Below are 14,150 nucleotides of genomic sequence, written 5' to 3'. Positions count from 1 at the left end.
TGGTCTGAGCAGAGGCAGGGCCTGCCTGGAGCTGTGATCCCTGGAATCAGCAGGATCTGGACGTGCAGCACACTGAAAACATCCCAGATTTTATTCATTTTCCAGCTCACTTTGTTCTGTGGGATTGGAAATCCATCGAGTTCAGAGATTTCTACCTCTTGTGCTTCCCTTTCCTATAAAAACCTGCTCAGGGGGCTATGGATTTTGAGGAAACAGCAGGATATTTTCGAGACACTGAGATAGGATGTTTTGGAGACATTATTTGAGGTAGTATTGTTTTGGAGACCAACTCAGTGTTACACCATCAAAACCAAAGCAACAAATCCTGACAATTCCCTCCAAGCCCCAACTGCTGAGGCATCCCCAGGGCTCAAAGCCTCCCCCAGTGAGGAGCTGCCACCCCCAGCAGCATGGACAGAACCCAGCTGGAATCTCTGTTTTCAGCCCCGGGACCCCTGGCTGGGATGTCCTGGGGGAGCAGGAGTCCAATACCTACTTGAATCGGACCTTCTCGTCCATGTCCACGGGGGGCTCGTGGGTGATGAGGGTGACCAGCTGCTCCATGCACTGCTGCTGGCACAGGAAGTCCAGCAGCCGCCGGTTCTGGGCCTTGCATTCCTGCAGGACGTCATCCTCGTCCATCAGCTCCTCCAGGGTCACATCCTCCTTGTCCAGCAGCTTGTCCACGTGTGACGTTGTGTTCAGATCAAACTTCCAGAACATGGTGATGGGACACGACTGGCTGGGGGCGGGAAAGCACCGGTTACTGCTCCGCACCCAGCACGGATCATCACGGAATCGCTGAGGTCGGAGAAGACCTTTAAGATCATCGAGTCCAACCATCAACCCCATCCACCACCAAATCAGGTGCTCAAGTGCCACGTCCACACATTTTTTAAACACTTCCGGGGATGGGGACTCTGCCACTGCCCTGAGCAGCCCCTCCCAGTGCTTTCCAACCCTGCTGGGGAAGGAATTTCCCCACCATCCACCCTGCCCCTCCCCTGGCCCAGCCTGAGGCCGTTCCCTCTCTCCTGTCCCTGTTCCCTGGGAGCAGAGCCCGACCCCCCCCGGCTGCCCCCTCCTGTCAGGGACTTGTGCAGAGCCACAAGGTCCCCCCGGAGCCTCCTTTGCTCCAGCCTGAGCCCCTTTCCCAGCTCCCTGTGCCACTCCTGGGGCTCCAGCCCCTTCTCTGCCCTGGACATGCTCCAGCCCCTCCAGGGCTCTCCTGAGGCACTGCACTCTGTACCTCCCATTTCCATCCTCTCCTCCCCCAACCCTTGTTTGCCCTTTGGTTATCCCAATTTTTCCCAGTGTCAGTTCTATTAACAATGCTTTTCCACTTTGCTTTCCCAGTGCCTGGAATTTTAGAACAGCTGTGGGTTACACCAAACCAAGGCACTGTTCAGACCATCCTTAAGAGACTCTTCCAGGGCTCTTCGCTTGCTTAACATTTTATCTTCCAATTCTGCCCTTCACCATCTCACCTCAGCTCCTTGACAACCCTTCACAATCCTGCTTGGGCCACAGGACCAGGTACAGAATTCAGGGAATCCTGGAATGGCTGGGTGGGAAGGGACCTCAGAGCCCCTCCAGTGCCAGCCCTGCCATGGCAGGGACACCTCCCACTGTGCCAGGCTGCTCCAGCCCCAATGTCCAGCCTGGCCTTGGCCACTGCCAGGGATCCAGGGGCAGCCCCAGCTGCTCTGGGCACCCTGTGCCAGGGCCTGCCCACCCTCCCAGCCAGCAATTCCCAATTCCCAATCTCCCATCCAGCCCTGCCCTCTGGCACTGGGAAGCCATTCCCTGGCTCCTGGCCCTCCAGCCCTTGGCCCCAGTCCCTCTGCAGCCATCAGCACTGGAACACCAGGCAGTGGCTGTCACTCTGCAGGGATGTGGATGATGGCACAGCTCCCTCCAGACCCATCCCGGGCAGTGCCAGCCCTGGTCACACACACCCTGCACACCCTGGGCTGAGCCGTGTCCCTGTGCCACTTTCCCAGATGATCCGACAGCACCGTATGATTCCACAGCCAGGATCACAGGGCTGTTTGTAACCTAACCCACATCCTGGTTTCCACATGCTGACCTCTCTCCATCCATTCCTTTGGCTTTTTCCAGCATCCAAAAATGTCCCCATGTCTGATCCTCCACCAGTCCCACTCTGCATATCCTCAGCTACAGCACAGCTGGGACACTGTGCTCTTAAAAACCCCTTTTCCCTCCAGGAGTGACACTGAGGGGCCTCCGCTTTCCAGCCACCAGAGCAGGGCCTTGCAAAAGGCTGAAGACCCCAATTTTTCCATTACATTTTAAATCACTGGGTCCTTCATGGTGTAACTTCCACACTGACACTCTTGAGTGTCAGACACTGACTGAGTGAAGCACTTACAGCAACCAGGACATGAAACAGGGGAAAAAACTTTGAGTTTCTTTTACACCTTGGGTTTTTCCCACCCAGAATCCTGGGGGCAGCTCTGGAGAGCCCTGGAGGGGCTGGGGCATGTCCAGGGCAGAGAACGGAGCCAGGAAGGGGCTGGAGCCCCAGGAGTGGCACAGGGAGCTGGGAAAGGGGCTCAGGCTGGAGCAAAGGAGGCTCAGGGGGGACCTTGTGGCTCTGCACAAGTCCCTGACAGGAGGGGGCAGCCGGGGGGGTCGGGCTCTGCTCCCAGGGAACAGGGACAGGAGGAGAGGGAACGGCCTCAGGCTGGGCCAGGGGAGGGGCAGGGTGGATATTTGGGAATTTCCCCATGGAAAGGGTGCTCAGGCCTTGGCAGGGGCTGCCCAGGGAGGTTTGGAGTGCCCATCCCTGCAGGTGTCCAAGGAATTCCTGGAGGTGGCACTCAGGGCTCTGGGCTGGGAACAAGGTGGGGATGGGGCAGAGCTGGGACTGGATGGGCTGGGAGGGCTTTTCCAACCTCAGGATTCTGGGATTCTAAGATTTCAGCACTGAATTTTGGAGTTGGGAGCAGCCATCTGAATGTTCAACCTACATGACACCGCAGTGACAGCGCTGCTGGGCTCGGTGTGTTCCTCACAAACTGTTCTTTGGGTATTTTTAACCATCTCAGCTTGGTTATAAATTCACCGACGGAAAATCTGGCACCAAAGGCTTTCACTGAAGGAGGTCTGGGGGCTCAGTCAACCCAAATGCAGAAATATTCCCTCCACAGGTGTGGAATCCACATGGAAATCTCACCTTCCAAACTGACACCCATTGTAAACCTGGCAATTCCACAGCTTTCCTGAACTTTTTATGCATCTCTAGGAAAAGCTGCCTGACCTTCCCTGGTTGATGGTGAGGGGCTGGACTGGAATTCCCAGAGCAGCTGTGGCTGCCCCTGGATCCCTGGCAGTGGCCAAGGCCAGGCTGGACATTGGGGCTGGAGCAGCCTGGCACAGTGGGAGGTGTCCCTGCCATGGCAGGGCTGGCACGGGAGGGGCCCTGAGGTCCCTTCCCACCCAGCCATTCCATGACTCTCTGGTTCCATGGGATCTGCCACATCTCCCATCTCAGTACTTTAATTTAGGTCACTCTTGTCACCAGTAAAGCAGAAATATTTTCCTTTTTTCAGGTGGACACTCAAAGCCCTTCCCAGCTGCTCATTTTATTTTTGGAATATCCAACGAGAGCAAAGCCCACGAGGGCTCCAGGAGAGCAGCTCTGTGTCAGAACCTGCTGCTGGCTCTGGAGCTGAGCTGCGTTCCAGGGAGCGTCTCCACACCTGACCCAGGGAAATTCCAGTGCCACCCCAACCCCTGTGTGTGCCACCAAGGCTCTGCAGGGAGCTGCAGCACGGGGAAGGAGAGAGGCTGCAGCCAAGGAGAGTCCCCATCAACCCCTGCTGGCACCAGGCTCTGGGACAGCTCCTTAACAGCAGCAATTAAAGATCCTCTGTGTGGGAACCAAAGACTCAGGGAATTCTGGAATGGCTGGGTGGGAAGGGACCTCAGAGCCCCCCCAGTGCCAGCCCTGCCATGGCAGGGACACCTCCCACTGTGCCAGGCTGCTCCAGCCCCAATGTCCAGCCTGGCCTTGGCCACTGCCAGGGATCCAGGGGCAGCCCCAGCTGCTCTGGGAATTCCAGCCCAGCCCCTCACCATGCTCCCAGCCAGGAATTCCTGCCCAAAATCCCCCCCATCCCTGCCCTCCTGCAGTCTGAGGCCATCAGGGAAGGGGATTGCTATAACTGGGATTAAAGCCCCACTGTCACAGCACAGCAGCACCGGTTTCCAACCCACAAATTAATTCCTGTTCATGACCAAAAGCAGTGTTGGGGTGTTGAACTTGTTTGGGACAATGCAGGAGATGTTTGATCTCCCTCTTCCGACACAGAATTCCAAAACTAACAAACCCTGCCCCCTCAGGGCTGGGAATATTCAATTCCCTGCCAAAAAAATTCCAGCTGGGTTTAGAAGAAGTTCCAACAATTAATGCACTTGCTGTTAAAAACCCCAAACAAGGAACCCCTTTTGCCACCACTGCTCTGTTCCATTCTTCTTCTCCATCTGCTCAGGAGCTGGTGGCGGGTATTTTATTTTGTCTTCTTTCATTTCATTTCATTTTATTGTATTTTATTTTATTGTATTGTATTTTATGTTATTGTATTGCATTGCATTGTATTTTATGCTATCTTATTGTACTGTATCTTATGTTATTTTACTGTATTGTATTTTATTTTCCACCCTCCCCAGAGCCGTGTGGGTGCCTCCTCCCTGTCCTGGACAGCTCCTGCCCCAGGCTGCTCATCTGCATGAAGGACAGAATCAATGTTTTACACAAAACGCTCTGAGCCGGGGGAGCTGCTGGCTGGGAATTCCAACGGGGAATTTGTCCTTTTATTATTTCTTTCCCGGGGATGTCTCCCAGCTTCCTGCTGCCGGCAGCCCCCAGGGAATGGCTCGTCCAGCACACCCCAAAGGCTCCCTTCGGGAGCTCCGGTGGGAACAGCAGGAGAGCGCCCGGGGCCTCGGTGCTGGTGACAGGGGCTCCGTCCCAGGTGACTCCGTGGCCTTGGAGCCTCTCCAGCCCCTGTGATCCCAGGGCTCCGTGAGTACCCAGGCCCTGCACTGGTGTGATTTCTCCCAGGGTTATTCCCAGTCAGTTCTGTGTCACCAAGGACTCCCTGAGCCTCAGCAAACACAGGCACAGACCAAACACCCACCAAGCACTTCCCAACCTTTCCGAAATGCTCCCGGCACTCCAACACCAGGAAAAGTGAACACGGAGGGGCAGGAACCCCCAGGCAACTCCTCCTGGAAAGCAGGACAAAATTCCCAAGATTTACTGATTTTTTAGGCCCATTTAAGGCCATTCCTGCTAAAATAAAACACTGAATGTTTTCCATGAAGTGGGAACACGTGGAGGTGCTGAGGGAAGGACGTTCCCAAAAAGAGTTTCGGGATCCTTCTGCCATCCCGGGAAGATCCAGTACAAAATCCGAAAGCCAAGCCCAACTCCAGCAGCTCTGGCCCTGCTGAACAGGTCCCAGTTCCACCCAGGGTGGATTTTAGCCTGCACAGACACAGATTCCTGATGGGAACATTAAGCTTACTTCTTTTCCTTACCAAGTTTTAATACAAAATCTCCCTTATTTCCTCCAGAAGAATAAATAATTTTAAGCTTTGCTACAGGAAGCAACACAAAATACCCCAAACCGTAGAGAATTCCCTCCAATTTCAGTATGGGAAGAAGTCTGGAGCACACCAGGACCACACATCCATCCAAGAGCTCTCCGCCTTTAATCCCAGTTACCCAGTAACACTTATCCAGCTCCAGGGAATAAAATCTCACTTTACTGAACCTGCTGAACCTGAAGCCCCAAATCAGCTTTTTCAGCAAACTGTTCCACCACTGGAAAATCCACCTGGAAAACACAGATGGACAAGGCCAGGCTGATCCATGGCTCAGCTGAATTCCCACTGAAGGGTTTGGCATGGAATTCCCAAATAGCTTTAGAGCAAAACTCCCTCACTTTGGTGACTCAGCAGCTGGATAAAGATAAGAAATGAATCAACAGCAAATTAGGAATAGGAAAGGCACAGGCAGGTCCCAAACCAGGGCCAGTGGGTTTGGGAGTGATCCCAGAAGAAAGAGGAGTAGCAGGGAATCAACACCTGCTTGGGACACAAAAATTAATTAGGCTGAGCCTACCAAAGCTGTCACAAGCACCAGGCTGCTCCAAGCCCCAATGTCCAGCCTGGCCTTGGGCACTGCCAGGGATCCAGGGGCAGCCCCAGCTGCTCTGGGAATTCCATCCCGGCCCCTCACCACCCTTCCAGCCAGGAATCCCTTCCCAAGATCCACCTAACCATTCCCATCTGTGCATCTTTAACTCATCCCCTATTCCCATGGGAGAACTTGTTTTACATCAAATCTCTCCCTTTGGAACATTAGGGAAGCTTTTCCCAACTAAATTCCCAACAGGAAGATGCCTGAGTCAGCTGACCCACTGCTGGCACTGGGAAGGATCCCACTGCTCCCACACCTCCAGGGCATCCCAGGGCAGTGAATCCCCAACGGAATTCCTGCTGCAGGAAAGGGCAGCTGCTCCTGTGTGCCCTGAGCTGCTTTGCTGCACGGTTCCCATTCCTCCCCTCGGGAACTCGGGTGAGAGATCCCGGCCTGTTCCCTCTCCCTGCCCATGACGAGTGCACAGTGTGGCACTTGCACAGGGAACTTCCCAGAGCAGCCACGGCAGTGCCCAGGAGAACAGGGACACAGCAGTTCCATCCTCTTCCCAGCAATCACAAACCTGAGCTCAGGTTCTGAGAGGCACTTCCCAGCTGAACCTGGGTTTGGGGAGGATCCTGCCCAGCACACCGTGAATCCCAGGATCCCTGAGCTTGGAAAAGCCCTCCCAGCCCATCCAGTTCAAGCTGAAGGAGACTCCAGGAAGAGAAGGGAAGGCTCCAGGGAGAGCTCTGAGCCCCTTGCAGGGCCTAAAGGGGCTCCAGGAGAGCTGCAGAGGGGCTGGGGACAAGGGCTGGAGGGCCAGGAGCCAGGGAATGGCTTCCCAGTGGCAGAGGGCAGGGCTGGATGGGAGATTGGGAATTGGGAATTGCTGGCTGGGAGGGTGGGCAGGCCCTGGCACAGGGTGCCCAGAGCAGCTGGGGCTGCCCCTGGATCCCTGGCAGTGGCCAAGGCCAGGCTGGACATTGGGGCTGGAGCAGCCTGGCACAGTGGGAGGTGTCCCTGCCATGGCAGGGCTGGCACTGGAGGGGCTCTGAGGTCCCTTCCCACCCCAACCCATTCCAAGATAAAAGGACAGGAAGATGTTCCTACCTTCAGTAGAAGTTACTTCAAACGTGAAATCTCCTCCACGGACAGAGAAACATTTGGGTTACAGTTCCTGGAATAGACCCAGCTTCAGGAAATGGTTTTCATCCAGTGTGAATTCCTTCGCAAGCTTCCAATCCTGGAAAAGATTTTTAAAGTTACCAATAACCAAAGGTACCTGAGGGCCAAGGGTTTTTATTTTCTTCCCTAAATGAACTTCCACAGAACCTCTCTGCACAAAGGAAAATTGTAGGGACTGACAGCCCCTGCCAAGCCATCACCATCAGGTCACACAGGATCCTCCCAGGTATCCTAGTTCCCCCCTCCTGCAGCACTGGGCAAAGGTGAACTTCTTCGGAGTGTTCAGGGCCAGGCTGGATGAGGCTTGGAACAACCTGGGATAGTGGAAGGTGATCACAGAGGAAGCAGTGACAGAGCCAAGCCTGGCTTAGCCCCTGAGCTGCCCCACAGCACCAGAGCTGGGCTTTGACCAATCTCCTGAACTCCAGGAACTCCTGGTGTGCTGTGGGGATACACCCAAACCAAAACCAACCAGCAGGAGGTCCCTGCATCAAATGGAAGTTAAATTTAATGTGAAAATAAATGGATTTCCTCACCTTCCAATCTGTGATTATTTAACTGGAGGTACAACATCAACCAAAACCAAGGGCACTGATCTGAACAAAAACTGTTCAGGATTTTATTTCTAAGCTTTGATGCCTTTTTCCCTGGAATTTGTGCCCAAAAGTCTTCCACAGAATCCAGGATTCAGGGAGGTTGGAAAAGCCCTCCCAGCCCATCCAGTCCCAGCTCTGCCCCATCCCCACCTTGGCCCCAGCCCAGAGCCCTCAGTGCCACCTCCAGGAATTCCTTGGACACCTGCAGGGATGGGCACTCCAAACCTCCCTGGGCAGCCCCTGCCAAGGCCTGAGCACCCTTTCCATGGGGAAATTCCTGCTGCTGCCCACCCTGCCCCTCCCCTGGCCCAGCCTGAGGCTGTTCCCTCTCTCCTGTCCCTGTTCCCTGGCAGCAGAGCCCAATCCCTGCCATTAGCAGGGACACCTCCAGCAAGAACCTCAACAATTCTCTGTGTGTGCCACCACCCCGTGTCACTGCTGTGTCACCAGGACACATCTGCTGGCCAAGGGACATGCCTGGTGACATCAGCAGCTCCTGGTGCTGTTCCTCAGGAGCCAGGGGCTGATGCAGCTCCTGGTGATCAGAATTCCTTCACATCCAGCATTGTTCCCACGGCAGCCAAACCTCCCCAAGGTGTCAGGACCAACAGGGCAGAAGGAACGGAGCCGTTTCCCCTTCAGGAAGGAGCAGTGGCCAAACGCCCAAAGAACTCACCCAAAGTTTAGTGGGAGCAAAATCCAAAGGAGTTCAAGAGGCTTCTGACCTGCAGCTCCTTCCATGGAACAGCAGCTGGTCCCAAATATACACAAATAGCTGTGGCTGTCATTGCAGAGGCACAGTCCCAAAAACACGAACAAATTAAAAATATCAGTCAAGAATGAAAGTCCATTTTGTATAAATCACAGAACCCTGGAATGGTTGGGTGGGAAGGGACCTCAGAGCCCCTCCAGTGCCAGCCCTGCCACCTCCCACTGTGCCAGGCCGCTCCAGCCCCAATGTCCAGCCTGGCCTTGGGCACTGCCAGGGATCCAGGGGCCAGAGCTTTCAGGGCTATGGTTCAGTTCCAAGCCACAATGAAATCCAAGTGTGCTGAAGCTTTTCCACACATTTGTGTGCCAATCCCCGGTGAACAGAGCCCACCTTCCCCACCCTGGCTGCACCTTCCAGGCCTTAGGACAGATGGTGCTGAGATATTCCACAGCCTTTCCATGGAATCCACTCAGGCAAGTACGGAAGGCTCGGAAGGCTCGTTAGTGAGGAGACTAAAATCCATTAAAAACCTCTCCAATGCCTTTGGAAAAGCATTTACACATTATCAAGTCATGAACAACTGCTCAACATGTCCCAGCTCCTCTCCCGAGCTCCCCTCAGGGAATTTCTACCCGGACCAGCCCTGCTGGAGGATCTGCAGAGCCCAGGAGGAGCAGATCTGCTGCTCCTGTGGATACTCCTGTGGATAACTCCTGTGTGCCCAGTGCTGTGTGTGTAACACATCCCTGCTGGACATGGGGCATCAGAGCCCACCCTGGAGCCTGCACAAGGATCCCTGGGTCCAACCAGCAGCAGGGATGGGCACCAGCAGAGCCTGGAGCCTTCCCTGTGCTCCTCTGCTTAAGGGAGCTGGGAATTAAACATCAAGCACATGGATGGCAGCAGGGAACTGTCCTTGGACTCATCGAGTCATGGAATACCCTGAGCAGGAAGGGATCCACAGGGATCGCCTGCACAGACCCCCCAACAACCCCACCCTGTGCATCCCTGGGAGCACTGCCCAAACGCTCCCGGAGCCCTCGGGGCCAGCAGCATTCCCTGTTCAGTGTCCACCACTCTCTGGGGGAAGAACCTTTCCTGAGATCCCACCCAACCCTCCCTGCCATGGGCTCCTCCTGCTTTTGTGCCTGCTGCTCCAGGGAAGCTGGGAGAAGGGATCCAGGGAGGCTGGAACGCCCCCTCCCCGTGGTGAATCCATGCCCACCACTGCTCCCAGCCAGCTACAAGGAACGGGTCCTTTAGCTGCAAAAGGCATTGGGAGAGGATGAGGAGAATCAGGAATTCCTCATTAAAAACAACCAAAAGGTCCATTTAACCCTTAAAAATGAGCCTCATGAGAGGAACAGAATTCCTGCCTTTCCCATACATCCCGTGGCACATCCCAGGAGGCAGCAGTGGGATGGGAGCATTTGGAAAAGGACAGGCATGTACAAAACCCAGCTATTTTTAACAAAATTTGAAATCTTCCCACTGCCTCAGTTACTTTATCATGGTTGATCAGAAATATCAACCCAGATGAGCTAAATTCAACCTTTTATATAAGTTAGAACTTCCCTCAAGACTTCACTGATAAAGGAAGAGTCGGAGCTGTTGGGATTAAGGAAAAGCAGCATTTCCCAGGGTATCTGCACTGCTGACAGGAAAATGGAACAAACACAAACTATTCCCTAATCAATGTCCACTCACATAAATTTTGGGATTTATTTAGCATCTTCCCACCTGCTTTAAGAGTCCCAACAAAATCCCAGGATCCCTGAGGCTGGAAAAGCCCTCCCAGCCCATCCAGTCCCAGCTCTGCCCCATCCCCACCTTGGCCCCAGCCCAGAGCCCTGAGTGCCACCTCCAGGAATTCCCTGGACACCTCCCTGGATGGGGACTCCAACCTCCCTGGGCAGCCCTTTCCATGGCTAAATATAGTCGAAGGAAAAAAAGTAATCCCAGCCTAAAACACTTGGACTCTCCAACTTCTTCTCTCCAGCAGAAGTGAGTGATGCAGACTGAGAAAAGCAGTCCAGAGCTTTTCCCATTTTGGGGGTTTTATACCATCAACACTTGCACTTTCTGAAGTTGGGGTTTCATGACATCTTCAGCTCTTTCCTAACCCTCCTTCTCTCTGCCAGGAATTCAGGGATTAAAGGGTGGAAGAGCTGTAAAACCATCCCAGCACCACCCCAATGCTTGGCCAGAACAGCCAAGTGACCACAAACATCAACTGACCAAGATGGTCACTCCAGATAGTCCTGATTAATTCTAACCCACAAACTCCTGCAGCCCATTCCTGACTCCACACAGCCCCAGGGCCACTGGGATGGGCTTTGGTCTCTGCTGCTTCCTCATTTCCAGTAAATAAATAAATACATAAATACATAAAGATCCTTCCACCAACTCTTCTGAATCTCAACCATAATACGGGAATTGAAATATTCCCAGAGCCACTGGTTCTAACAGTAAATAAACAACAGTTGAGATAAACTGCTGGAGAGAGAGTCCAGGGATCACGGAGCTGCTCCAGGGCTGGAGCCAGCCTGGGAGAGCTGGGGGTGCTCACCTGGAGAGGAGAAGCTCCAGGGAGAGCTGAGAGCCCCTTGCAGGGCCTAAAGGGGCTCCAGGAGAGCTGCAGAGGGACTGGGGACAAGGCATGGAGGGACAGGACAAGGGGGTGCCCATGGGCAGGGACACCTCCCACTGTGCCAGGCTGCTCCAGCCCCAATGTCCAGCCTGGCCTTGGCCACTGCCAGGGATCCAGGGGCAGCCACAGCTGCTCTGGGAACTCCAGCCCAGCCCCTCTCCACCCTCCCAGCCAGGAATTCCTTCCCAAGATTCCATCCATCCCTGCCCTCTGGCAGTTTTCTGGAGTTCCTGTTCCATCCCCATGGAGAAGCAGCAAGCCCACCCCTCTGCCCAAACGCTGCCGGCTGTTCCCAGCCCCGGCTCATCCCTAAATCCACACACTCCTCATGGCAAACATCATTTCAACACTTCCTTCATCAACTCAGGTTCAGAGCAACAGCAAATTTCTTTTCCTCTGCATGTGGACATTTGGAAAACGATATGCAAATCATGAGATCCTTGGAATGATCCTGGTAACTGGAGAAGCCACCAAGAGCAGTTACTATTTTAAACTCTTGGCTAAGCTCCGGGAATCTTCCACAGGAGCTGATCCAGCACAGAACCAGCACCTTGTGGTGCCAGAGCCTGCTCCAAATCTTTTCAGATCTCCATGGAGCTGTGCCAGGCAGGGTCAGGTTGGAGATCAGGAAAGGTTCTTCCCTCAGGGGGTGCCGGGCACTGCCCAGGCTCCCCAGGGAATGGGCACGGCTGGAGGCTGCCAGAGCTCTGCTCCCAGGGATGCCCAGGGTGGGGCTGTTGGGTGCCTGGGCAGGGCCAGGAGCTGGATCCACCGTCCCTGTGGGTCCCTTCCAGCTCAGGATGTTCCATTACTCCATGATTCCAGGTGCACCACAGGATGGACGTGCAGCTGCTGTGGTTTTTCAGTCAGACACTCAAACCACAGCAGGTCCCCCGCCAAGGTCAGGCAGCCCTGATGAGGAAACGCAGCCCAGGACTCCCCAGTGCAGTCACTGCTGGCACTGAACTGCCCACACCCACAAGCAGAAGGGGTTGTTATTGTTGTTGTTGTTATTAGGGTTATCCCAGCCCAACGCTGCCTGGGAAGAAGCTGGAGCCTGCAGTGCATCACCTGCAGGGATGTGGAGGATCCCCAGGTGTCCTGCTGCTGCCTCGTGACTTCCAGGGCAGCAACAGGGTCATCCCAAGCCTTTTCCCACCTCCTGCCTGCACAGCCAAGCACTCTCCCTCCCTGCCCAGCTGGAAGTCAGCCCTGATCCATTCCCAGACCTGTCAACCACTCCAAGGAAAGCAGGCGAGGAGCGGTGCCAGGATCATACATAACACCCCACTGCCACCTCACAACAATTTACATTGGCAGTATTTTTATCCCCAAGCTCTTCCCAATTGGAGCATTTGGGTTATCAACATTTTTCAACTGCACAATTTCACTTCCCTAAAAAGGACCCAGCTTTCCTTGAGAGAAGCAAACACCCTCCAGAATTCAGAGCACCCTGCAAATGTCCTGGGTCAGCCCTGACGAGGGCTGCATCTCAGAGTTCTCCTACTGTGACTGCTGGAGAAGGGAGACAGAAAGTCACCATCCTGCAGGAATTCAGCAGGGATTTCCTCATGGAAAGGGTGCTCATGCCCTGGCAGGGGCTGCCCAGGGAGGTTTGGAGTGCCCATCCCTGGGGGTGTCCAAGGAATTCCTGGATGTGGCACTCAGGGCTCTGGGCTGGGGCCAAGGTGGGCATCGGGCACAGCTGGGACTCGGTAATCCCAGAGGGCTTTTCCAGCCTCAGTGATTCTGGGATTCTGGGATTCAGTCTACCAGGGGAAGAGAATCATGAGCTACTCAGTTATTTCAGAGCTCTCTCAACCTCCTTAGGCTCCCACCTCAGACTCCTGTGGAACACACTCTGTCTTTGCTTCCAAGATGGAATAATTCCCATGTCCATCTTTAACACAGCAAAGATTGAATCCAAGGCCAGGCTGGACATTGGGGCTGGAGCAGCCTGGCACAGTGGGAGGTGTCCCTGCCATGGCAGGGCTGGCACTGGAGGGGCTCTGAGGTCCCTTCCCACCCAAAGCATTCCAGGACTCCATGATTCCATGAACCCAGCCCCTCTGTTCTCAAACCACCTCCATGCCAGGAGCCCATCCCACACCAGCCAAGAGGAACAGCCAAGGGACAGGACCTGCAGAAGGTTCTCCACCAGGAGGTAGCTCTGCAGCTCTGGGACACCCTCCCAAGGAGCAGCACACAAACAAAACAACTCCTTTAACATCAGGATTTTCCATAACTCCATTCTCATCCAGCACCATTCCCTTTGTTCCCTCCTTCCCTCTTTTGCTCGGTTCTTTCTGGAATCCCTGACTAAAGGCAAGGCAGGACACACCAGGGGCCTCGGAGGCAGTGATCCCAACTCACTGGGGATTCATTGTTGTCACACACCCCCAAAGAGGCGTTTCAGCTTCCTGAGACATCCCCTGGCCCAAGCTGCTGATTGAAAACCACTTGGATACACCTAAAATTCACAGACACCATTTATTCTCAAAGAAAATATTTCAGCAGTTTCCCAAGAATCTCCTTTTGTTTTCCCCTTCTGAGCTACAAACATGAATTTCTTCATTATTCCTTAACATCTGACAAATTAACAAAATCTCTGCATTTGCGTTACAAAATCCCAGAATCCCTGAGGCTGGAAAAGCCCTCCCAGCCCATCCAGTCCCAGCTCTGCCCCATCCCCACCTTGGCCCCAGCCCAGAGCCCTGAGTGCCACCTCCAGGAATTCCTTGGACACCTCCAGGGATGGGCACTCCAAACCTCCCTGGGCAGCCCCTGCCAAGGCCTGAGCACCCTTTCCATGGGGAAATTCCCAAATATCCA

The 14,150-nt window shown here is 54.3% G+C and overlaps 1 protein-coding gene across 1 annotated transcript in view; it reads right to left on the bottom strand.

Moving 5' to 3' along the window:
* The window catches only part of PPP6R2 (protein phosphatase 6 regulatory subunit 2), a 54,744-nt gene that overhangs the window by 27,572 nt on the left and 13,022 nt on the right, over positions 1-14,150 (bottom strand). Inside the window, 2 exon segments of the mRNA XM_069033481.1 lie at positions 497-742; positions 7,286-7,418. Coding sequence (XP_068889582.1) covers positions 497-723 — 227 coding nt within the window. The 5' untranslated portion in view covers positions 724-742; positions 7,286-7,418.

The sequence above is a fragment of the Aphelocoma coerulescens genome, chromosome 1A (genome assembly GCF_041296385.1).
Source record: "Aphelocoma coerulescens isolate FSJ_1873_10779 chromosome 1A, UR_Acoe_1.0, whole genome shotgun sequence".
Lineage (NCBI taxonomy): Eukaryota > Metazoa > Chordata > Aves > Passeriformes > Corvidae > Aphelocoma > Aphelocoma coerulescens.
This window is presented reverse-complemented; position numbering and strand designations above follow the sequence as displayed.